This window comes from Lytechinus variegatus, chromosome 1 (genome assembly GCF_018143015.1).
Source record: "Lytechinus variegatus isolate NC3 chromosome 1, Lvar_3.0, whole genome shotgun sequence".
In the NCBI taxonomy this organism is placed as follows: Eukaryota; Metazoa; Echinodermata; class Echinoidea; order Temnopleuroida; family Toxopneustidae; genus Lytechinus; species Lytechinus variegatus.
The window spans coordinates 33,117,460-33,142,893 of NC_054740.1; the positions used below are offsets into that span (position 1 = coordinate 33,117,460).

The 25,434-nt window shown below is 35.1% G+C and overlaps 2 protein-coding genes across 2 annotated transcripts; both read right to left on the bottom strand.

Moving 5' to 3' along the window:
- Positions 1 to 1,048: 1,048 nt before the first annotated feature.
- LOC121411847 (histamine H2 receptor-like) lies at positions 1,049 to 2,696 on the bottom strand. The gene has a single exon (XM_041604722.1). It carries the CDS (start codon positions 2,171 to 2,173, stop codon positions 1,049 to 1,051), a length of 1,125 nt encoding a protein of 374 aa, XP_041460656.1. The 5' UTR covers positions 2,174 to 2,696.
- Positions 2,697 to 6,138: 3,442 nt separating this feature from the next.
- LOC121411861 (protein YIPF6-like) lies at positions 6,139 to 24,278 on the bottom strand. Its single transcript, XM_041604747.1, has 7 exons — positions 24,235 to 24,278; positions 20,931 to 21,053; positions 19,618 to 19,696; positions 16,658 to 16,700; positions 13,402 to 13,533; positions 12,808 to 12,968; positions 6,139 to 10,413 (listed from the first exon to the last, which is right to left on the bottom strand). The coding sequence occupies exons 1-7, from the start codon at positions 24,265 to 24,267 to the stop codon at positions 10,283 to 10,285; spliced, it is 702 nt and encodes a 233-aa protein (XP_041460681.1). The 5' UTR covers positions 24,268 to 24,278; the 3' UTR covers positions 6,139 to 10,282.
- Positions 24,279 to 25,434: the final 1,156 nt, after the last annotated feature.

A 25,434-nucleotide genomic window follows, 5' to 3' on the forward strand; every position in this document is an offset into this window, starting at 1 on the left:
AAGATATTACACGTATATGTTGTTCATTACCATTTCTTTCTATTGTAATTGATGTTGTATGGGAACGATTTAATATACTTTTAAGGCTAAAAATAAGCGGCTCCCCAAGATTACTTATTGGAAGACGCGAGCTGGCGAGCAGTAATAACAGTCCGTAATAGTAAAATAATATATTTGACAATGTAGATTCAAACCAAACTCTATGTAATTTATTTTGCCCAAATTCTGCCCACTTATCACCCTCCACCACTTTTGGATTCATTCTCTACCCGCTCTTTCTTTAACATTACTGTCTGTTTTCCTTCTCAAATTGTTACACCGGAAACAGAGCGTAACCGGTCTCATCTATTAAGTTGAAGATAATTCATTTTTTAATGAAAAAAAAGACATGATGAAATAAATACATTAATTTTTACTAACTTTCTGCACAATGGTCGCTGAATTGAAAGCATATGATTTTAACGAAATTATAGGAAACGAAATTTAAAATGTCATCGGTTTGTTGTTGATATGTTTCCGTTAACATGAAAATTGGAGTATTATTGTGCACTTCTAGTTGATTGAATATGAAAACAATAAAGCAAAATGATACAAACTTAAAATTCGACTTCAAGTCCACATAATATAGTCTCATTTTACGTTCGTTGGTATTTTGGCTGTTTGCATATACACTTTTATGATGTATCTTACTTCCATCGCGTTTATTCGTCACTACATCGTTCGGAGACTGACCATTTATCAGTTGTCACATAGGCCTACACTAACCATCTTCAATTCAAAACAGAAATTGCAAATTTATTTCATAATTTCTTCTTCATAATTTCTTCCTTTTGCCTTGCCTAAGGTCTTTAAAAACAATAAGAATATCCATGATGCTTCTGGTTTCTCTCATGCAATTATTTTCCCTTCTTCGTCGTCTCATCTGTTACGCTAGTCACGAGAGAAGTTTTATCTCTATATGTTGAAGAGATTAAGTACTTTTAAACATATCTTAATCTTCTCAAGTGGACTGGGATAATCAAGTCAAAATAAGTTAATGTTGATAATTTTATTTCAATAAAATTGACCGTGAGTGAGGTCCGTCAGGTTTGGGGACCACAACATGGTTCATTTCAGCCCCATCTTTAAGTTCTATAAACGAATTCCTCTCGAAATCCCATCTAGACCTTTTCAAGACGTTTCCGAGAGGAGGAAAGATTTTACAAAACGTACGTCGATAGAGACTGTCTTTGAAGCAGTATATAAATGGGTTCACGGCAGAACTGAAATTAGCAATAAAAAAACTAAGCTCAAAGAGGATAATTTGTCCTACATGACTAATTGAAGCGTAGACCCTGAGATAAAACCAGATGCTAGTAGGGAACCATCCCATGCAAAACATACCAACAACCAATAAGGTGGTCTTTGTGGCTTTGAGCTGTTGCAGACCTATTCCTTGCCATGCTATTCGTGGATGTGGGGGCGGCGCCAATAAATTTTCATGAATCCGCCGCGAATGGTTGACGGCAATGCGGTGAATCCACATATTCAACGAAATCAAAATGATACCCAGAAACAGTATGGCACTAGCACTTCCCAAAAGAAAACATCGCGCGGACAAAGATGTGTATCTGACACCAGTGCAGAACTGCGTCAAGGTATCATCTTTACTGTATCCTAACTCAATCACTGAAACTATCCCGTAGCTGATTCCTCCAATCCAGACTACAGCAATTACGATACACACCCTTTTCGTCGTCACCAATGCTATGTAGCGGAGAGGCCTCTTCAATGCGATTAGACGATCAACAGTAATAAGAACAATATGCACGATCGAAACATAGACTAGAACGTACAGCCAGGCTGTAAAGTATCCCGATTTAGCAACAGAGCAAGTGATGTCATCCTGAACCACCCGAGAATAAAGTTCCAGTGGCGTAGCGATCAGACCAATGCATAGATCTGAAAGAGCTAGACTAGCAAGGATGATGTACCGTTGGGTTCGGAGTCTGGGTTCCTTGTAGGTAGCTACGATTACCAAGGCATTGCCGAAGATGATAATTAGTATTAGAGGAGTAAAGAATATCATCACGAGAGCTTGGTGTAGAGGTGAGTTGTTAAAGGCGTAATCGTTAACTTCCGGTGATCTCGTAGTCGACATGTCACTCATTTCAGATTGAAATGGCAGAATCATGGATCGAAAATGCTTTCAACTGTTTCATTCGTTTCATGAAAATGCTTTCAACTGTCATCGCGTTTGACCAGCAAATTACAATCGTTTTCAATGTCTTGTCGAATATTTACATGTATGAGTCCTTGAATTCGCGTAACATATTAGTAAGTATGGATCCAAGCACCAGCAGAATGAACACTATATGACTAATAATGATAATCAAATAAATTACAATGGACTAGCACTGAAAAAAGAGCGTTTGAAAAAAAAGGATCGATCCCATCCATGAAGACGGTTCTTCTCGTTGCACGGCGCAATGCCTAATAGTTATTATATAATCTTCCTTTGAAATTCACTCTCTTGTACAGTGTTTCTTAAAAATAAAAAAAAATGCAAGCAAATCTCTCTTATAATATCTATGGTAGATCTGAAACGACCTATCTGCAATAAAGAGAATATCATCTGCATCGGTTAGCCGATTCATTTGGTGTATGGCAAACCTATAATATGGGTCGGTCGGGGTATCGTCTATGTCATTATCAATGCCACCGTCAACGTCATTAACAAGATAGGGTCTACGTAACTCACATTAAATTTGGAATAGGGCAGGAGAGGGAGGAGGTGTGACACAGTTACTACTCATGTAAAAATACTGTTAGATAAAAAAAAATTATTTCCTATTTCATTTATTTTATTATCTATCTATTGGCATATGCACATAATTATATTGACCAGCAGCAGGGATGAATGGGTCAATTAACAATATCAATACTAAGTAAAAAAAAAAAAAAGCATAACAAGTACAGTCAATACAATTTTTTGGCTTAATGATTGAATGTGAGAGCATGCAGATAATAAATGATAATAAGTTCGGAATTAGAAAAAAAATCAACGAGTCATCTTTTGTGAAAGATTTTAAAAAGTCGGGTTTTCATGGCGGGAAAATCACGATGACTTCCCATTGGACTGCTGTCATTTATATGTAGAGCACTTCATAACAAACATGTGCCATTAAAATGAAAAATTATCGTACTTCACCCCAGTGAAGATTAAACACTCCGACCCATTAGTCCCATTAGGCAATTCGATACTTCATTATCACTCCCGAATGCAACGGAAGCAAGTAGATTAGTAGCTCCATTCAACCCATCTCGACATGAGCAGTTTTGAGATAATACTTGGTAGTACGTGCGTCTTTTCCTCCATTTGACTTCGTTTCATGGCCTAGCTTGCTATCGTGTTCAGATGAAATCCGATCCCAGGATTTGATTTCGACAAGTAGGCCTATATACGGATATTGAAGATGAAACATAAACTGGATGTACCCTCACCTACCAACTCTTATGCACATCCTCGCACATTTCCGCACGCACACACTCACGCATCCATCATTTCACATATATTTTTTTTAAAAATATATTAATTCAATGACTGTTAACAATTTGGTAAACCAACTCAAAATTATTCTTCAAAATTTGCTTTCCATTCTAGCCTAAAACTTACAGCCTTACAATTCCCTGTTTCTACCTCCTCTTTCACTTTCTATCTCCCTAACGTTCTACTCAATTTTCCTCTCCTCATTTGCTCTCTCTCTCTCCTTTTCTTTCATACAAGCAGTGTGTATTTCTGAAATTTATTATCATGTATATATTATTGTACTTGTAAAGATTCTGCAATTCAGCTTTTTGCTGTGAATGAGTTCTTTATTAACCATTACCATTTCCATATTGTCGGCCTTAATGAATATATACATAGCGCACGTTGTTTCTACACATTTTACCAACAGAATCCATGGAGTTAAAAACGTGAATGGAAATGGACAAAGGACCCCCCCCCCCCGGGACCATGAAGCAAATGGCATTTCGTTCCTATCTTGCTATCATATTCAATTCAATTCTTTATTCCATTTCCATTGAAAACATAATACAAACACTAGCGTACCTACGGGGGGGGGGGAGACTGCCCCCCTGACGAGTCACAACACATGCCCCTGCCCCCCGCCCCTGACGAGCAGTCAATGACCTTTTGTCTTGGACGAATTTGCCCCCTCGGGAAAATCCTAGGTACGCCACTGAATACAAAGTAATACAAATCAAGTAAAATTTTACAGAAGACCATTCTTACTTCGTTAAACAAAAAAAACCCAACAGTATAATATTGAGCAAAATTGGAAATGGGGGAGGGGGGGGGGTTCCACTAAAAATCTAAGCTTGTAAAGCGCGGATCCCCTTGGAAATAAAGAAAATATAATCAACTTATTCAAAAAAGCGTTTATATACAGGAAAGAAAAAAGAGTAGGATCAAACAGGTCGAAATCATATTGATGTAAACATAATTACAGAATAAATGCAAAGCTATTCACACTAAGAGGTCTTCGCTGTGAAGGATATGTTGCGCAATATATAGACAGAAGAAAAAGCAGGAGAGAGGGAATGAAAACAATGCATGTATCTCCCATAGCATAGATTTCAAACATAACACACTTTCATGATATTCACTTGTAATACTATCCGAATATATGATTAAAAAATATATATATTCTCGTCATGTGCATATCAATGATGTGGGGACACGCAAGCAATGATGAACCCTCTACCTGATTATCTTTCAATTTCAATGCAGTTTCAATTTATTTGTTCATGAATGCATTATTATTATTCACAAAAGGAAAAAAAAAACAACTGTAAATATGAGAGGGATAGTCTAAGAGGACATCCACATAGCTATGGAATTCTATGGCCATGGATCAATAAAAGCCATGGTGCCGAGTCACTACTATTTCATCCCTTGATGTGATCTTTAGATTTCTCTTTCATCCCATTACTTTTGTTTGTTCTCCTTGTCATCTATCTCTCGATCTCTCTCTCTCTCTTGCTTTTCCCGCTTTCCATCCTCCCCTCTCGTGCTACCGTTCTGTATATTGTTATCATTGTGTGTGTATATATATTTGTGTGGGGGGGGGGGGGTCTTTTTTGTACACATTCACACAGTCTCTTTAGCGATTGGGTAGTTTGACCCACCTTGCCTATAACGATTGATGTTCTTCCAACTATCCTACCACCAACACTACTTTCTTTGCATTCTTTATTCTTGTTTTCTCATGCTTGTCACGATTTGATATTTTCTCTATTATGTATTCCATCTCCAATATCGTTACTTTTCACTTTCAATATCTCTATTAATCATCCATTTTCTTTCTCATCTTTCTTCCCATTTCCTTTTTGAAATATAAAACCCTTCCTGCCTTGTCTCTGATGATTCTTCCATTCTTCTCTTGCTATTTTCCCCCACCCCCTCCACTTATTCAAACCCCAGGACACCACCTCACCCCCCCTTTCCCCCGTAATTTCTTAATACCTCCTAGCTCATGTCATTTTGTCTTGCACTTCTGTTTGATAAGAATTTATGCTGTATCTTTCCAGTTTTGTCAAGGTCCCCATTTCATAAACACCAAATAATGATCTTGGTCATTCTAATGTGATATTATTGTTTATACAATGGTTTGTAATGTGTCGGTGACATAACAAATTTTATGAAATGAGGTCCATACATGCTCAAACTCATCCAAATCAATCTAATGACCCATTGGCCCGTATTCTGAAGTCGGGTTCAACTTAGATCATGGTCTAACTCTGTTAAACTTATGGGAAGCCAGAAGTGTCAAAATTTTATTAAGTTGTATGTTTCTTATGTTTGCTGTGCTCTTTTCTGATTCATCGATGGTGAAAACAATCATCTTATTTAGACTTTGTAACATTTAAGAATGATTTGAGAGCCAAATGAGCTGAAATATGTTATCTCTACCGTTAGTGATTTAGGTAAGAATCGGTTATCCATACTTAAACACAACTTTAAACATGAGTTTAAGTTAAATCCGACTTCAGAATATGGGCCATTAAATCTAACTGTCACTATCTCTCAAGAAAATATCATACCTTTTTATCCTAACTTACACAACATACAGTAATCATATATGTACTCATCTGTGAAAGAAAAGAGAATAGATCAATGTTTATTGCACTGACAATCGATGAAAACTGAATATAAAACATATCTTCTTTCTGTCAATAGATGAATTAAATATACTTGTATAATAATGTTGATGATGAAAAAGTAAGAAACTCTATATGATAATGTCTACTAGTCTGTTACTTGCACATCTGTGAGAAAGCATATACAGTACTGGGCACTTTTATCACAGAAAAAAAAAAAAAATTTAGGATCACATTACTGTAAATCTAGATGTGTTACTATCCGGAAATACCACCTTACACAGACCTTGCATTTAACAATCAAGTTGTGTCAAAAAAATCAGAACATTATCACAGAAATGTATTTTTATTTGGAATACCAAAATTAACTGTTTACCTATGACCAGGGTAATAATAATCAAAATGTAAAACGCGTATAAAAGCATATATTTAGTATGAAGTGCCATATACATAAATATAACTATTATTATTTCTCCATCAATTTTATCCTCCTCTCAACTCAATACTGTTTTCCATCCATCCGTAGCAAACTAAATTTTATGATTTTAAGTTCAGTTTCAGTGTTGGTGTTGAGAGCACGAATAATGCTGCCCAAATTAGCTCCATTTTCGAATGTGGGGTTCCAAAACGATCACACAGTTGTGGGATGAATCTGTGAAGATAACAGTTGCAATGCAGTTTGATTTCAAGTTTGGTGCTGGTACATGTAGCTGGTGTGAAAATCCCCACAATCCAATACCAGCTATCAACATCAAAATCAAAAGCACCCAATGTGATTGAGGTAAATTCATGGTCAAGTCATTACTTTGAACTATCTCGTACATTATCAAATAGTATGGACAATGGAACTCGCCAGACTGTGACAAATATAAGTAAAATTAACACTTTTGATATTCTATATAATTTGATTTCGGATGAGCTAGTAATGATAAATATATGCTTGAATTAGCATGCATATTCATATGACAATATCTAGAGCTTACCCAATAACTTCATTTGTGTGAGTATCAATGAATTACCAATATTTCAATTTACAATAAATGCGTATTGTGTGTCAAATATCTTTACTTTATGACTTTTCATAATCATATAAAACATTAAAAAATCATTTATAAAAAAAAGTAATATAATTTGAGCACACAAATAAAGTTATTCAAATACCAACATGCAAGTGTAGGTATGACAGTTTTGTGTTTTAAGCCCTTCATTATATACAAGACTTGTCACTTAGTAGATTGTATACAGGATAAATTACTGAATAACCCATGATTTGGGGAATAAGACATTCATAAAAAAGACAACGCAGCTTTGAAATGTACGCTTCAGAACTAAACAATTCTTATTGGACACATCCATTCCACACTATAGAGTACCAAAGTGTAACGTCATCAATTTTCCAATTCAGCATTTTTTATGCCATACTTTGGAAGACCACGATCATGAATACTCCCACTACCAAAATCTGCTGCAAATCGGTCCATGGGGGCCCGAGATATGACCTAATGAATACATAATTAGCCCCATTGAAGTCAATGTATTATTGGGCTTGTTCCTAACGTTAAGAACCCGGTCAATAATAAATTGACTTCACTGGGGCTAATAATGTATTCATGAGGTCATATCTAAGGCCCCCATGGACCGATTCACTCCAAATTTAGTAGTGCCAAATTTAGTAGTGGAGGTATTTCATCATGCTGTACCAAAATATGGTATCAAAAACACTGACATGCAAAAAGTGTTTTGTGACGTCATCACTTCGGTACTCGGTACGTATATATTTACAAAAAGGGTTAAACACACCTTTTCAACAAACCTAACACAGCTAAAACACATACATTTAGTTTTATCAGACAAAATACATTCATTTTTTTAAATACAGATGTACACAGATGGAAGATATTGGCTATGAAATCAAGACATCATATTCATTAACATTCATGTATCTAATCTAGAACAGGTTTGGAATTATTTTGTTTTCCAAAGATTGGAAAATATTAAAGTAATTTACAACAGATATTCAAGTGTGGTTCAGCTTGTATTCCAGAAAATAAATTCAGTGTTTAGAACTTAGAACAAGTACATGATAAACTGTGCTGAAGATGGCGGGGGGGGGGGGGGGATTAACTGCAAAGTATTGTTGATTTCAAATTATCTCCTCTATACTATACAATGTACTGCAAAAAATTCCAAAGCTGTTTTTTTTTAATCATTCTTTGGTTCTCAAATACATCTGTCTTGAATTATTAAGCACATTTCTAATAATGAATGATAAACCTCTGAGACAATCTTCTCAAACCAACCTTGGCAAATAAATTTTCTATTATTTAAGATTCAATAGCTTGCAATGGCAGCAATCAACTTGTCAAGAACAAATTTCCTCATATAATAATTATTATTACATGAATAAAGGCATTTTTGAGACGAGATATAAACTAGTTCAAGTTCACGAAAAAAACCTGAAAGGAGAAGTACCAACAGGCAAACAGACATAAAATGAAAGAAATAATTGCTTGAATTTTTACATAATGCAAGGTGTAGGCCGGTAATAATAATATTGAATGGCTTTAAATTTTCTGTAGATACCACATTATGTTTCTCTCAGTAGATGCACATGGCCCTCATCTAGACTCGGACAATATAAGACTACTTCAGGAAATATATATATATATATATAAATATATATACATGTTTATGGTATCTCCCTATGTCACAACACTGACTGCGAACCAATACCTGAAGCAAACACACAGCAAAGGGTCATTTTAAACAGCAAGTTAACTAGGTTATATCTGATAATACACATATATGTATTACCTATATAGGTTTCAAATAAGTGTGATGCTGTATATGGCGAATCTCTTGGGATCACAGAAGTCTATTTAACTTCAAACTTAATTCTACATGTACTTAGAAGATGCAATGTCTTGCACAATCTGGCCTGAAATCCTATGTCCACTGGAGCAAATATTTGATTGAAAGAATGTTGATTTACATAGACTCTGCAGACTGTTCACCATTACTTCTACAAGTCATGTTTAACAAAATATACTTTCCATCCAATATGGTTCTTGATACACAAATAGAATTCATCACACTGAACACAAGACGCATGAGCAGTCATTACATTTTCTGATACAGTATTTAACTTAGTGGTTATAACACAGGCCCTTGTAGTATGCAGTATGTACGTTCAAAGATGGTGTAGGCAACCGGTAAAGAAATTCTTTACGCAATAGAACAAAATCTATGTGCATCAAGAATGCAATGTAATAGAATCTTAGCAGGAATGTGATTAATACAGTGAACTATTTCTTAGGTTTACATATAGTGTTAAAGACTGGAATTTCAGAAGTGATCTAGTATTAATTTGAGAGGAATGTGCTGCAATCGATTTTAAATTATTACAGCTTGTCTGAACGAAGACGTCTTTCATAAGGGTGAGTGATGAATGTGAAATTGTTGGTAAAATGAATGAGTCAACTGACATCAAATGCATCATTATAGGATTACTAATCAGTAAAAAAGTTGATTCAACCTTTAGTCTTCAATTCAAGTATAATCTTCTGCTTGAAAAATTGATACAATAATACCTCCCTTTCATATACCAAGATCTCATACTAGTTGAAAATCATCAATAATTCCATTGATGCAATCACATAGTTGGAATGTTGATAATCTGGGATAAAATGATCTTATCAAGATGGATGTCCTTGAAACAAACGAGTGTCAATGCAAGATGCCTGTCCTGGAATACGCACATATCAATAGGCGGTGCTGCACCATCCCGAGTTTGCTCAATCTCGAGATTCAAGAAACCCCGTCTCCACCGTCGCAAGAAGAGCGATTCCTACTCGAGCGAGGCATCGATGCATTGTGGTCTGACACCATGAATAAATAATCCCAAGTGCGTCTGCACCTAAGAATTAGCGCGATAATTCGTAAAATAGCGCGCTATTTTGCAAATAATCCATGACTTGTGATTGCAATCTCAAGATTAATCCTACGAACTAGCGCGATAATTGCGTCTCCATTGCAAATAATCTCGAGATCGGGATAATTTACTTGATCAGAAATAGCGCGCTAATTTGAAAACTCAGGATGGTGCAGACGGCCCTATTGGTGCCAATGACATACATCCTCATGGTGTTAACACAGGTACTGTCTGAGAAATGATCATCCATCCAATTACAAAGTAGAAGAGACATATTGGATACATGGCCAGGGCTTTTCTGTGAGAAGGCTGACTGTCTGCTAGGAATGCCATAGAAGCTGTAGAAAAAAATAAAGCACAAAATGTTTCAGGAGAGTTGTCAGAACTAACAAGTTGTTATTTTCTGATATTAATGTCGGAAAGTGGAATTTTCATTTAGTTACCCGAGAAGAATGTGCCTAATTTGCATAGTATTTTCGTACAGGTGTTTGGAATTTTCTTGATCGGCCGGATCACTAGATATGGTTAGGATGATCGATGTATGTACGCTCGAAAAATATAATTCTAGTTATTTTTCGAATCCTTGTTATGTAATTTACAGATTTTAAGGATTTGATTTCTCGTAATATTGAGTGAAACATTATATATATACTTCAATCCTTTTCATATTGGCCATTTCAAAGTTTAAGAAATCTTTAGCGGAATGATATTTTCTCGGTGGTTCCGCGACTCCACTGCTTGTTGGAATTTTACGTTAGGTAGATTATTGCACGTCCTGGTTCTGGTGCAGGTCGGACTGCAATCGAAGCAGGCTCGGGAAAGGGCTGATGTAAGTGTCGTTTATCTTATTCTTGCATAGAATTATAGCAAAGTGTAATTATTTATTAATTAATTGTTTCTGTACTATCATGGACAAGATTATGTGAAAAGAATGACTTGTTTTAAGATTGAATTTAGTCACTTTTACTTTCATGACTTTGGCAAAGCAAGTGTATCTCGGTCAAGTTCAAAGATAAGTTGTAACTTACGAAATATGAGGATATTTACTGGTTTACTTTTCATGCTAGACATTGTTGGGAAGAATGAATATAAGTAATACTTGATATTTGAAAGGTCAGAAATGTGGGATTACTTGTTGAATTGAAGCGAAAGTTTTAGTTGATTACTTAAAAGATAACATAGAGGGCGTTCTATAGTAAACATTGTATTCCAAAATGGCGGCGCCCATAGTAAGGTATGCTTCTAGCTTGACTCGTTATATTATACGTGATGATTTCTGATTATGGTTCTGAACAAAGAAGTAAGATCTATGACTTTGCTTACTGAGCATACACCGATTGTTTGTCGACTTAAATTACTCTTTTAATTGCAGTATCAGATGAGTAAACTAATGTATTAGAGAATGGTTGTGTTGAGCTCAATAGACAGAAATATGCAGTTTGACTCCGTTCGATAACTTTGGAATTAATGAACATAGTTTCTACTATTTTGGTTATTCATGCTTGCAAAAGACAACACTAGATATTTGTGAGTTGATATCACTACCAATGATTATCCATACTGAAAATAGTAGAATTGTCTGAGAAATATGATATGTTTGAATATTAATTTAGGGAATTCTAAGCAATTTTATCATGATAACCTTGGAGTTAGGATTATCTTCTGGTTACGATTGTTACTTTTTTTTAATTATAGCGGGTCCGACTCATTTGATCCTCATCGAGTCTGAGTCTTGAGGGTTTGCATAATGTAGAAGCTGCTACTCCTTTGTGGTATCCTGGGTGATGTAGGTGGTGTGCAACCACCAGTAGCCTCTGACTTTGGGTAGGCATTAATTACATAGACTCTCTATTTTTGTGTACAAATGATTAATTTTAATAGAATATTGTGATTTATACAGAGTATGATGTATTCTTATGCCATCTGCCTAAATCTGAGTAAAATGCTGATTACAACTACTAAATAGTCTTGAGATAGCTACAATGATATTTACAAGCTGTTTTTGAGGAATGCATGTATTTTATCATTACAGTAAATGATAGAGATGAATACACCCCACTTTCAATATGAATATTTTGCCATGTATTCGATATCTGCAGTCTATTATGTACATTGTGTGATGCAAGTGCTAATAACATGTATTTGAAATGGTGTTATTGATAATCTTATTTCATTTCTGTCATTGCAGGGTTGTTGTTTTTGTTACTCCTCTCATTACGTTGGTTTTGCTAAACCTCAATAAAGTCGAAGAAGCTCAGATCTGGTGTCCCGCAGCATTTGTAAAGCCTTAATTGGCTAACCCAACCCACCCCCGACATTAATAGTCAGGAATCTTTGCTTATCTGCCAGTCAAAACAAGCAAAAGATCCAACAACTTGTTAAACAGATCAGACAAGGCTTATTTTTTATTTTGTTTTCAGGGGCTAATTCATACAAATTACTGCCTAAATCTGCAACATAGCAAAAGCTTTAATATTGCAAAGAATGGGGATTATTTTTGTTCACAGGGGTCTTATTAGCATTTGCTTTTTTAGTTGATGTTTGTATTTTCTTTTTTCTTTTCTTTACTTTTTTAAAGGGGGGGGGTATTCCAGCTTTGTTCATTATATTGTAATCTTACTCTCTATTAAAAATTAATTCCTGCAAATAATAGGGAAAATAATTTTATATGCCCATGGACAATGATATACTGAATTTTTCCCATGTGTTTTGAAATTAATAGGATGACTTACCTAATGTAGACCAGATGAATGAAACAAAAACCAGGATTATCCTAACAGCAAAGAGCAGAGTGACATGACCAGATGGAATCATTAAGAGACGACACACACACAGGCTTATAACAAGGGGAAGTAGACAATACCCAAGCACACAGACACTCTGAAAGAAAGAGCTGTGAAAGTAAATATAAAAATACATGTAGTTAATAGCCATTAATTTGAGCAACATGAAAAGAACTAGGGAAACTCCAAAAGATGCTTGAGTTGTAATGCAGGAAGGGGTCTATGGAACATGAGTGTTATCAGCCTGTCTTGAAACAACAAGAAATAACAAATAAACTGGAGTATAACTTTATCATTATATTTCTAATTGACAAAAAGTTAGCATCTCTAACAAATTGTTTGTAGGCCATACCTAATCTTGAACTAGGTTTCATTAATGAATGGAATAAAATGCACACTTCAATTCAGCTTCAGTAATGAATGGAATAAAGTGCACAATGAAAAGAAAGTGCCTCTTTATACCTTTAAAAGACATTAAGAGATTCATAAGAAATATAATAATAGAAAGATGAATATGTATTAAACAACATTGCTTATACATACATATTGCCTTTGAGCAATCTTGAATTTAATGCCACCACTACAGCTCCGAATGAGATAAGAGCAAAGACCTCGGCAAACTGAAGATGTGCTGCTTCTGTTTTATCATCTGTTGATGTTGCTTCATGGAGAAGACTACAAAGTATAAAACATTCAGTCAACAGATTGTCAATTATTTCAATAGCCTTCAAGTTGTGTATCATCATGAAACCTGAAGACTATGGCCGGTACTCTGATGTCCGGTTTAACTTAGACTAATATAAGTTCAACTTAAATCAGTGTTTAATTATAAGAAGAAAAAAACTGCATTCTTATGTGTATTGCATTCATTCACCACGCCTTAATATTATTCACACAAGGTTGTAAATATTTAGAGTGCAAACGATTTTTTTTTTGACACTTTTGGCTTCCCATAATTTTTTTTTTGAGTGCAAACAATGATGATAAATGAGCTGTATTCTCAGAGACTTGTGTCCCATTTTGCTAGCCATAGTTAAACTTCATCTGCAGACCAGACTTTGAATGAAACCAAAGTTCAGAATACAGTCCAATATATGTCAATAGCTTAGGCAAGAACATGAGTGGTAACACTCGCCAGATTCAAGAATTCAGAACAATAACCTGCTTTCCATCCAGTCTGTCAGTTCTCAGTGACTTGTTACCTTTTAATAACATCAACACTTCAACATCAGCATTGCTTTGCAATTCACATGAGTCTACCTATAATAAATCTGTTGATTGCAAAGACATCTGTTCCACTTTAATAGAAGAAATTATATTTTGAAGAGGTAAATAGCACATGATGATTTGGATTAAAAAGTAGTTTGGGGGTGTTTTATAAAGAGTTAAGTACGACTACAATAAAATCTCACTTTAAATGTCCAGTTACCCGCATAAAAAGCCTCACCGGATTGGTCAATTCATGCTATAAAGAGGGAACACACTGCTGTATATTAATTAATAATGTTGCATGTTAAGTTTTAAGTGCACATCAGCTCTAAGCAATGACTCTATACAGTGAAACTGAATTCTTTGTGAAACACCTCCCAGGGCTGAAAATTAAAGGTCAAGTTCACCCCAGAAAAATGTTGATTTGAATAAATAGAGAAAAATCAAACTAGCATAATGCTGAAAATTTCATCAAAATCGGATGTAAAATAAGAAAGTTATGGTATTTAAAATTTTGATAGTTTTCACAAAACAGTGATATGCACAACTCAGTGACATGCAAATGAGTCAGTTGATGATGTCCATCACTCACTATTTTTTTTTGTTTTTAGTGTTTTGAATTATACAATATTTTATTTTTTATGGACAAACTTGACCTAACCATATACCATTGTATTAAATAATGCTAATTCCACAGGTTCAGGGAGGAATGGATCATTGTTTCACTTGACAATGAGGAGGAAATTAGAATATATCATAATAATATACAAAATAAATAGTGAGTGGATGACTTCATACATACCGACCAGGATGTACATATCACTATTTTGTGAAATTAAGCGCAATTTTAACTTTCTTATTTTACATGTACATCTGATTTTGATGAATTTTTGCAGCGTTATGCTTGTTGGATTTTTCTCTTTTTATTCAAACCAAGTTTAATATGGAATGCTGACTAATACACACCTAATCTGTTATTACATAATCCATTATTTAGGATCCTAGCAGTTCAGTTAAATCACACTAGCCTACATGTACATGTAGCTATTTTAATCATTTATTTCTCTGGATGCAAAAAAATAAACTGTTCACATTCTCCTGTCTGGACATAGAATATTTCAAGGTGAAAACTAGGACAGTTATTTCCCTTGCGATGACATCCTTGCAAAAGATATAAAAATGACCTAAATTAATGTTAACCAACCTGTAAAAATTACCATATGGTCAAAACAACTACGTATCACTTATCTGTTTGAGTAATTGAGTCTCTCTTGTAATCTATTTTACATTTTACGCTCGGATACAATATGCCGGCAATTATGGCATCTTCTATCTGATACATCTCAACCTTCCAGAGACCATAAGGTATTCTAGTTTTGACTGATCAGTGATTGAGGGTCTCATCAAATTACACAATCCTTGAGTTTACCTTGACACAGTTCAAAGAATATAAAAAAGTTGCGGGGAGGTCAAGGGTCAAGAGATCTCGGAAGGAGACAATATGTCTCGCTTCTGCTAGGCAGGCGAAATAAAAGCCATGAAGTTTTAGCTTTTGCTGGTGGTGCGTTATCCTTGAACATGTCATTCAAACAGTTTTGTGCATTTAGATCTGACATGAAAAGTACATTTGTAAACTTCTTCAGAACACGAATGACACTTTTTAGCAGATCACTCTTATTCATTTTTTGATTTCATGGTCTTCATAGAAGTTTTCCAACCATTTCACATTTGTGTGCTGAACTACACAACTGATTAATATAATTATATATTGGGTTTATTTAGGAGAGGGTGGGGTCTTTTTCTACCTTTCCCCTTTCCTATGTTACTCTAAACTTTCTGCCAGTGTTATTTTACTGTGATTATATTTGATGTTATCATTGTATGATTTTTGTCATCTTGAAATATGTAATAAAATTAATGGAATTTTTCAAATAAATGTGTAGATTCAACTTACTTTGTTTTTAGTATACTTTTATTTAAAAAAACATTTTATATATGCTTGTGATGTGTACTTGAGCTCATTTAAGGACATTTCACAGGCACAGCTGAAATAAAATACATGTTGTTTTCAACAAATTTTACACTGAGCTACGTCTTTAGCTCATCTCATTATTCCAAGATGCAAACAAAATGAAATGAGGTCATGCGCTTGATTTTTTTTTCTTGCTACTGAGCATTGAAATTCACCTCGTGAAAGTTCTAGAGAATGTTAAATATGCACAAATCAAGATGCACACAAATACAACTGTGGAACATTCTCTACATGTCAATCAACCTTTGTTGAATACTTTAAATTTCATTTTAAAAAATGAAGGAAGAAAACCTTAACATTTTGATTTGGGCTTGTGACGGGTACTGGACTCCTTAAACATGTTATTCATATGGTAGAGTGCTTCTAAATTTCATTTGAAAAGTAAACTTGATCTTCTGTAGTAAAATGAGCTTGTGGATCACAATTACAAATCTGGATGTGTTTCACAGGTTGGAAAATTATCAGTAAAAAACTATAAGGCATCTTGTAAGAATTCATTTTACATTTAATAATTATGTGTGAAATAGCACTGATTATGTTGAACAAATAATATCTTACCTTCCTAACAATGTGCACATCACAAGTGGGCCCCATAGGTCCCCTATAATAAAAAAAGAAAATATACAAAGAGTTAATTAATATTTGATTAACTTCAGCAAACATTCTACCATAACTTAAATTGTTGATATTCCAATAGTTGATATATCAGAAAAAAAATTGAATGTATTTTTTTTGTTCAAGATATTGCTGTTTGTATATTTTGTATTTTAATACATCCATCATTTCTTACTTCACTAATCATTTTTTGTCTTTTTGGGGGGTGTCATGTCTTTTTCTGTTCCTCTTAAGATACCTTCTACTTTCTTCACATTCCATGTTTCTGAGACACAAACCATTGCTCTTCTGATACCATCATCTACATTGTAATCTATTTTAAGGCATTCAAGATCTGACTACTGCAAGTTTCTTTGTATACATTGCCTCCATGAAGATTGAAAAACACAAACTTGAGTAATCGAAAATCAACAGCTTACTTAAGATGAAAAGTACATCATTCAATCATACAGCTTACTTATACAAGACAATATCTGTTTCTATGGTTTTAAGATCTAAGATGAACCCATAAATTCATATTGTTCAATAAACCATCATGTGAAAATCGCTTTTTATGATCAAAATTTCCTGAATCAAAGCTGAAAATCATTTTTTTTCTGATTGTTGCTACTTTATTTTTCATGATTCAATCATTTTACTGCACATTAAAAGCAAATATTTAAATTATTTTTATATCTAAGTGTTATCAAAGACGTCTTAAATTTCATGTACGGCCTTACCCTGCAAAGTATTGTGTCAATAATGAATAGAAGGAAAAAATAAATAACAGAAAATATTAACAAATCTTCCACATTTAACATGCACTTTTGTATATTTGAGCCGTTTTAAACAAAAATTATAAAGAAATAAATCGCAAAGATGTTTCCCCAAGGACTGTATGCCAGTAAAGCAGTATTTTGTTTCAGCAGTGATTGAATAGAAGGAAGAAACAAAATCACAATCTTTTCATAACATCTACATGTACCAGCATTATGTACTTAAATCAACTTTGTTACAAGTAATTTTAGTCATATCCTGAAAGTTGACTAAAGAGAAACAATTTGAAAGCCTTTGAACTCTGAAAGCATACCGGTACTACCAAGATATAACCTTGAACTGAAGAAAACTTAAAAGAAAAGATGGAAAGATGGGGGGGGGGGGGTATATGGGATGAACCCTTTATCACTGGCTGTCACAGTATATCAAGTAGATGAAAAAAAAACATCTTACAACACTGATCAAGATTCAATTGTACAGTATTTTAAAGAATATTTTTGTTATTATATCCAGTTCTAAGTGTATAAGCTAAAAAAATTGAGGGAGTCAGACAGGGCATAAAACATTAACATCGGCAAGAAAGCAAGCAAAATTTTGACCATTTTAATACAGAAATCTAGTTTTGTGATCAGAAAAAATATATTTCACCCCTTTTCCTCTTATTTCTGTTTTTCCTTTTTATTTCTCTGATCATGATATATATCAAGGCTCGACATTAGCGGTGGCCCGGTGGCCCGGGGCCACCAAAAATTCATCTCGGGCAACCATTATTGAAAAAATGTTAAGTTTTGGTGGCCCGAATCGGGCAACCAATAATTTTCAAAGTAGCGCAATTTTTCTCCCGATTTTGCATGCATTTATCAACCTTCTACAGTTAAAATTGCAAGCCAATTCGTCATGCGCCTTTTTTGTTAATCTACACACAAATACACACACACAAAGAGTGCATAGTCATGACAGTATGTAGGCCTACCGCTAGCATACAGTAACTATTATTCAGCCGGCCGTGCCGGCTGTCTCGCTGAGCTTTGCATGCATGAAACCAATGTAGCTAGCTAGCTAGCTAGCTGTGCACGAGCACACTATTCAGACCCAGGGAGCTGCGATACAAATGTTACTGCTAAGAAATCTTCCCCAGAACTTTGGAAATCTACGTCAAAGTCACATTTTACACCAATGAAATGCCCTTCTACAGTCCATATTACTGAAACCTGATTAATTGAAAGCATTAAAAGGAGGAATTATGACCTCTCGTTTGACTCAAAAAGACCGATTCCCAAATGCATTAATACACATAGGTGAGTACATCACAGTCCCATATGTGCATTTGTATGTATGTTGATATTTGGTTTATTTCGAAGCTGTGTCTCTTTGAGCCAAAAATAAATAGGCCGCTCTTTCTTTCTTGTTTACAAATGACTTCTTAAACCACTCTTAAGGAAGAAAATACTTTGGGAAGGCATTTCATTGATATGACATGTGATTTTTTTTCCATCATTTTGTCAAATATAGGGAAGGAATTGTCTCACTGTTTTTTCCAGATAACTTTTGCCATTTTATTTTTTTCTTTCATTTTTTTCAGTGATTAAACCATTTATACCCCTTCCCATTGAAAATACCTGATTAAAGAACATGTTTCTACTGAATAATAATAATTTTCCCCATTTTTTGATAATTTTGTTTTATTTATTTTTCTTAAATTTTCTTTTGTTTTTCTCAAAATTTTTTTTATGACCTGTTCTTTGTTTTTTCTTTCTTTATTTTTTCTTTTGTTTTATGCAAAGTAAAATAACAGCAAGCACGATTTATATACAAGATGTACAAAGAATAGTGGTACGTGTTAGTGATTGCAGAATACTTCAGTTTGTTTTATTCATTTTTAATTAATGTTTTTCTTTATATTTTTCGGGCCACCAAACTTTATTAGTGGGCCACCAAAAAAAATTATTTGAAGGTTTTGGTGGCCCGAACGGGCCACCACCAAAAAAAGTTAATGTGGAGCCTTGTATATATATATACTGTATATATCTATATATATATATATATATATTTTTTTTTTTTGGGGGGGGGGTGCGGTCATGGCCCCTAAGGCTCCCCCCCCATCTGCATAACAATAACACAATAATTATAGAGTATGGTGTACTTACAATCTCTGAGGAGAGCTTTGCTTTGTTTTGGGTAGAGAGCATGACCAAACTTAACACCAATGGCACGGAGGTCCCGCATCTGAGAACAATAATAAATACAAGACCTTTTTAAAGTAATACCTTAAAACATTTCCAGACACATGATATAGGCCTCCCGTTTATCTTGTTATCCTTCCCCTTGTATTTTAAGGGAAATAGCAGGATATTGGAAATTGAAAAGGTAAAGGGGGAGTTGTACATGTACATAGTTGTGAAGTATCATTTTGACTGTACGAGATGAAATGGAAAATAACACGATGGGGCTTCTGGATCTTTCCTGTTCAGGCAATTTGACAAGAGACATGACCCGTTAATAAAGTTCTTCGGAAGAATGAAAGCCAGATAAATAAGGTTGCACTTTATGTGCAATGCCCTTATCATAAATCATCTTTACACCTGAAACAAGTGTATACATGAATGGCATGATGGTTAATATACAAGTACTAGTACCTATTATAAATTAAAATATTGGAGAAATTGATAATTACACAAAAATAATTCCCCCCCCCCCATTTTTTTTCCATCAATCAATATTGATACACAGATTTGTGTGTGCATTGTTAGAATCAGTGAGCATGAGGTAACTACGGGAATTAGTCTTAAGCCGCGAGGCGAGTTCCACAATTAACCTTATGCTCCCATAAACCTGCCAATGCACTCCCACTTTTGTTAGAGAAAAATGCCCGGGGGGGGGGGGGGGCAGTCAAATATATTGCTGTACACATGCGTTACCGAAAAAGGTGTCTAAAGGGGTGTTTTTTTTCAGTTTTGGACATGGGCCGTGCGTGCAGTCATTAAGGGTATCAAAAACACTGATTTTCAAGAAAAAGGGAGGTTTTGAAAGATTGGCCAATGGTGGGCACAAACATACTTAAGGTTATCTTTTTTTTAAGACCAGCCCAACGTGTTTAGGGTATGTTTTTCCCCCAAGCTTTTTCCCGGGGTCATGTTCTGGCGACAAGTTGGTTTGGGGCCAAAATGTGTAAATACAGCCAACAAAAAACTTGTTTAGGGGATTATTTTGAAAACAGAGAAAAAAACTTGTTAAGGAAGTGTTTGGAAATAATATGGTCACGCATGACTACAGCAATACATTTCTTGACTGTTTTGAAATAACTCTACATATCAACCCAAATATGTATTAAACAGCACCACCCTTTTTTGGTAGGTGACTTCATGACAAACGGCAATGTAGAATTGTGTTCGGTAGAGCAACTTGGAAAGAGAAAGGAAAAGAGAGAATTATTACAAAGCTAGAAATTAGAAATGCTCACCAAAGTGTCCCTGATGGGTTCATCGAGAGTAGATGGTTCTAAATCTTCCTCCAGCGCTCCAGGGACTGTAATATCGCCCTCTACAGGGTGCTGGAGCTCCAGTTCAGTAAACTTTGCCTCAAACTGAAAATAAGAAAAAGGAATATAACATATGTCACAGTTCAGAGAAAGAGTTCTTTGAGCATCATTACCTCAAACCCTTGTTGCAGAATTCGCTGCCACAGCTAATGGTTTTGCTACGGTCCTATACCCCCATAACAAAATCCCTGTTGGAAGAACCAAGATATTTCATTCCCAAGCGCTATCAACCCTGAATCGCCCGATAATCCTTTTTATGTAACTTTTTTTCATCCGCAGGCGCAAGCCTAGGGTTGAACACCTGTGATATTACGTAAGAGCAGCTCTGCCTGTAGACAGAGTAGTGGGCCTTTTGGAATCAAATTATTGTATTTGATATCTAATCAAGGTTTAAAAGCATATAGGAATTTGTATTAAGAAATCCAACGTTAATTTGTTTTCAATTTCGAACGAAGAAAATCGACCCAGAAAAAAGGAGACTACAAAGAATAAACAAGTGGAATGCCTCTGGCTGTCTCACCTGCATCACGCGGTTCAATATAGCAGCAGTGCTGACTTTGAATACTACTCTAACTCGCACAAGATGTTCAGTGATACATGGTTACTCTATGTCCACTTTTTATGAACTAGACCAATAAACTTAGAGATATGATGGTTATTCAACAAAAAACCCCAACATGGCCAAAGTTCATTGACCTTACATGACCTTTGACCTTGATCATGTGACCTGAAACTCGAACAGGATGTTCAGTGATACTTGATTACTCTTATGTACAAGTTTCATGAATCAGATCCATAAACTTTCAAAGTTATGATGGTAATTCAACAGATACACCCAATTCGGCCAAAGTTCATTGACCTTTGACCTTGGTCATGTGACCTGAAACGCGCACAGGATGTTCAGTGATACTTGATTACTCTAATGTCCAAGTTTAATGAACTAGACCAATAAACTTTCAAAGTTATGATGGGAATTCAACAATTCATCCCCAATTCGGCCAAAGTTCATTGACCCTAAATGACCTTTGACCTTGGTCATGTGACGTGAAACTCATGCAGGATGTTCAGTGATACTTGATTAACCTCATGTCCAAGTTTCATGAACTAGGTCCATATATTTTCTAAGTTATGACATTTCAAAAACTTAACCTCAGGTTAAGATTTCGAGGTTGATTCCTCCAACATGGTCTAAGTTCATTGACCCTAAATGACCTTTGACCTTGGTCATGTGACATGAAACTCTAATAGGATGTTTAGTAATACTTGATTAACCTTATGGCCAAGTTTTATTTACTAGGTCCATATACTTTCTAAGTTATGACGTCATTTCAAAAACTTAACCTCAGGTTAAGATTTGATGTGACGCCGCCGCCGGAAAAGTGGCGCCTATAGTCTCACTTTGCTTCGCAGGTGAGACAAAAAGGATGGAATATGCAGTACTTTCACGTGTACTCACAGAACACCATGACAGGCCCATAGACAATGCATGCACTAAACTTGTATGTATACAAACATCCAGTTCATATGCCGTACACAATGATTGACATCGCGCATGGCCCCAGGACTGTGCATGGCTGAGTTCGGACCGAGGTCAAGAAACAGAAGTTTAGATAATCAACAAACTTGCTGGGGGGGAGTTGGATTTGGCAAGCCTCGAGAAGAGAACTGGTGGGTATCTAAAGGGGGTTAGAAGACTACCAACAGATATTTTCATCATGATGAGGATGCAAAAAAAATCATCCGTTGACTATATCTCGACTTGACCATGTTGACCTGTTGACCAAATAAACATGCATCCTCCAAAACAGTTTTTCTGTTTTGATTGGTCAATTTAAAAGTTCGAGCCTAAATTTGCAAGAACGTTCACGAATTTGGAAGAAAACCATTGTTCATTATTCGGCGACCCTGCTTCTTGAATTTTAGGACTTAGCTAAGCCGCTGCATGCTCTGGAAATATGGCGCAGGTTCTGCATTTTTAAGGGCAAAATTTGATTTTTTTTTTTAAATCAAGACTTTAAGTGAATTTTGGAGTTGAAATCAGGACTTTCATGGGGTGAGTGATAGTGCCTTTGTATAAACATTGTGTTTGGTGTGTGTTGTCACTGTTGTGGTGACTGGCTGTGCTGTGTCATTTGTGAAATGAGTTTTCAAATGTGGAATTCTGGGAACGTGTTACAATTATACTCAGGCCTTTGTAACGTTAGAGTCTGTTAGAAAAACTCAAGAAGACCATATGATTAGTCTACGTGTAAGTCATGTCAGCAAGGTGACGAGACTTCCTGTATTTCCCCAGATTGTCCCGTATATTGCACCTTTATTCCAGCGTCCCGAAAAACCCTTCCCAAGTCTTGTGTTCGATGCGACCTTAAAATGGGATGGGAGAGATGACTGTGTATGATGCCGCAATGTTTCATCTAATTTTCTAAGTTCGACAATGTTTCACTTTCACTTTGATATTTTATTCATTTCTAAGACATCTAAGTTTTTTTTATTTTAAAAATATATTTAAAAACACCAAGTATCATTATAATTTTTGTTTATAGATCGTTTTTTTTTTGTTTGCTTGAAGTTTGAACTTTTTTCCTCTGTCTTCATCCTTTTATCCTTCCTGTTTGCCCTTTTTTGTTTGTTCCATTCCATCTATCTTCATTCCCATCTTTCTTTCCTGATCCTTTCTCTCTCTCTTTGTTCATCTTTTTTCTTTCCTTCTTTTTTTTCATTCTTTCTTTCCTTTATATTTTCTTTGCTTCCTTCTCCCTTCCTCTTCTTTTCATTCTTTTCTCTCCTTCCATTATTTTTTTTTCATTTTCTTCCTTCATAATTCTTTCCATCCTCTTTCATTTTTTCCTTCTAATTTTCCCCTTATTCTTTCTTTCCCTTTCCGTCAGCGAGCTCCGGCGCCAGCAGAGCTCCCAGATTTAGGGATGGCTACACAAGTCATACAACCGAGACACAACGCCGAAAAAAGAAAACAAAAAAATCTAGGCCATGTAAAATACATGTAAAGTACTATCAGCAAATGCTATACGTGGGACCGAAGATAAGAAACCCCAGGCCAAGAAAGCATTGAAGCTCCAGTCTCAAGATTTTCAAATCATTTGCTAAACTTCATTGATCTAAATGGATTTAAAATCACTTAGAATAGTAGAAGAGTTGTATAATTCATTGACAATAAATTCGGAATTAGAAAAAGTGGGAAAATATGGCACATATCTAAGTACGTTACCTGTTGTCTGTCTGCTTCTGCCACGTCTGCCATTTTGAATTTGACACAACAAAAAAAAAGATACAGAATTTCGTACGTACGTACGTAGGGAGAGCTCGGCAGGGGGCCCAATTAAATTTGACCTGATTTTGGCGCTCCTGTGTACTTTTCGAAAAAAAATTGCGCCCCTCCCTTCCCGCCAGGCACACATAAGTGCCTTAAATGCATGTTGAATTATCTTATTACATAATCACATTAAAGATTGTCAATTGTAGACCACCCTTTACGTGTTCATGAAAAAAAATCCACGAATATATATATATATATATGTATCGTAATATTTCTTTTAATTGTATGTTTTCTGTATTAAGCATTTGGGGTTCAATTTAGTTTAACTCTCTCACCAGAGTAGGCCCTACTAGAATATTGTGTGAGAGGGAGCTGTAATTTATTTTTTAGTTGATTTACAATAGCCTTCATTGATAGCCTCTTGTCTTGTGAATAATGCAACCTCGAAGGCAATCGTCTTAAATCTCCTCATCAGTGGCGAAGCTGAGATATACTCTATTCAATTAAATTTGTTTTCTTTCATTTTTAACAGAACGAAGTAAAGTGATCAAAATATTACATGACATTTGCAAATTGAAACTTGTACAAGCAATATAAATTGAGGTATGTACAATACTGTTTTTCCATAATTTAAAACAAAACAAAGTATATTCATAAGTAAATCATCATAAAAACATATATAGAGATCTGAGGAAATGGAGGGATCCACTATATAAAGCAAATACAGCATGCAGGGTCGCACTGAGAGGGGGGGGGGTGCTTGTAGTGAACTCCCAGAAGGAAAAACCAGTAAGACCAGTAAACTGGTTTCCAGTATATGTTTATTGGATCAGTTGATTTTTAACTGGACCAGTAAAAATCAACTGGAGACCAGTTAAAAAAATTGCATTCCAGTTGAAGCAAAGTAGTAGTACCAGTTAATATATTAAATTGTTTTTCATCAAACTGGTGTACCCGGCCCAATAAATAATGATTTTATTTCAAGTCAGATCATTTGACGAATTATGGAAAATGAATCGTGCAATTCAGAGAAAGTTATTATCGTTATCATTGTTATCATCATTCTTCTAATAATTATTATGATCATTGTTGTTATCATTAAATGGTAAAAATTGAATGAGTCAGATATTGTGGTTGTGCCATATTGAAGAC

Coding starts and splice junctions, on each gene's coding strand:
- LOC121411847 (XM_041604722.1), bottom strand. CDS start 2,173: ATGATTCTGCCATTTCAATCTGAAATGAGTGACATGTCGACTACGAGA.
- LOC121411861 (XM_041604747.1), bottom strand. CDS start 24,267: ATGGCAGACGTGGCAGAAGCAGACAGACAACAG. Junction 16,701..19,617: donor CAAAGCTCTCCTCAGAGATT/GTAAGTACACCA, acceptor TTTTTATTATAG/GGGACCTATGGGGCCCACTT. Junction 13,534..16,657: donor ATGTGCACATTGTTAGGAAG/GTAAGATATTAT, acceptor TATACTTTGTAG/TCTTCTCCATGAAGCAACAT.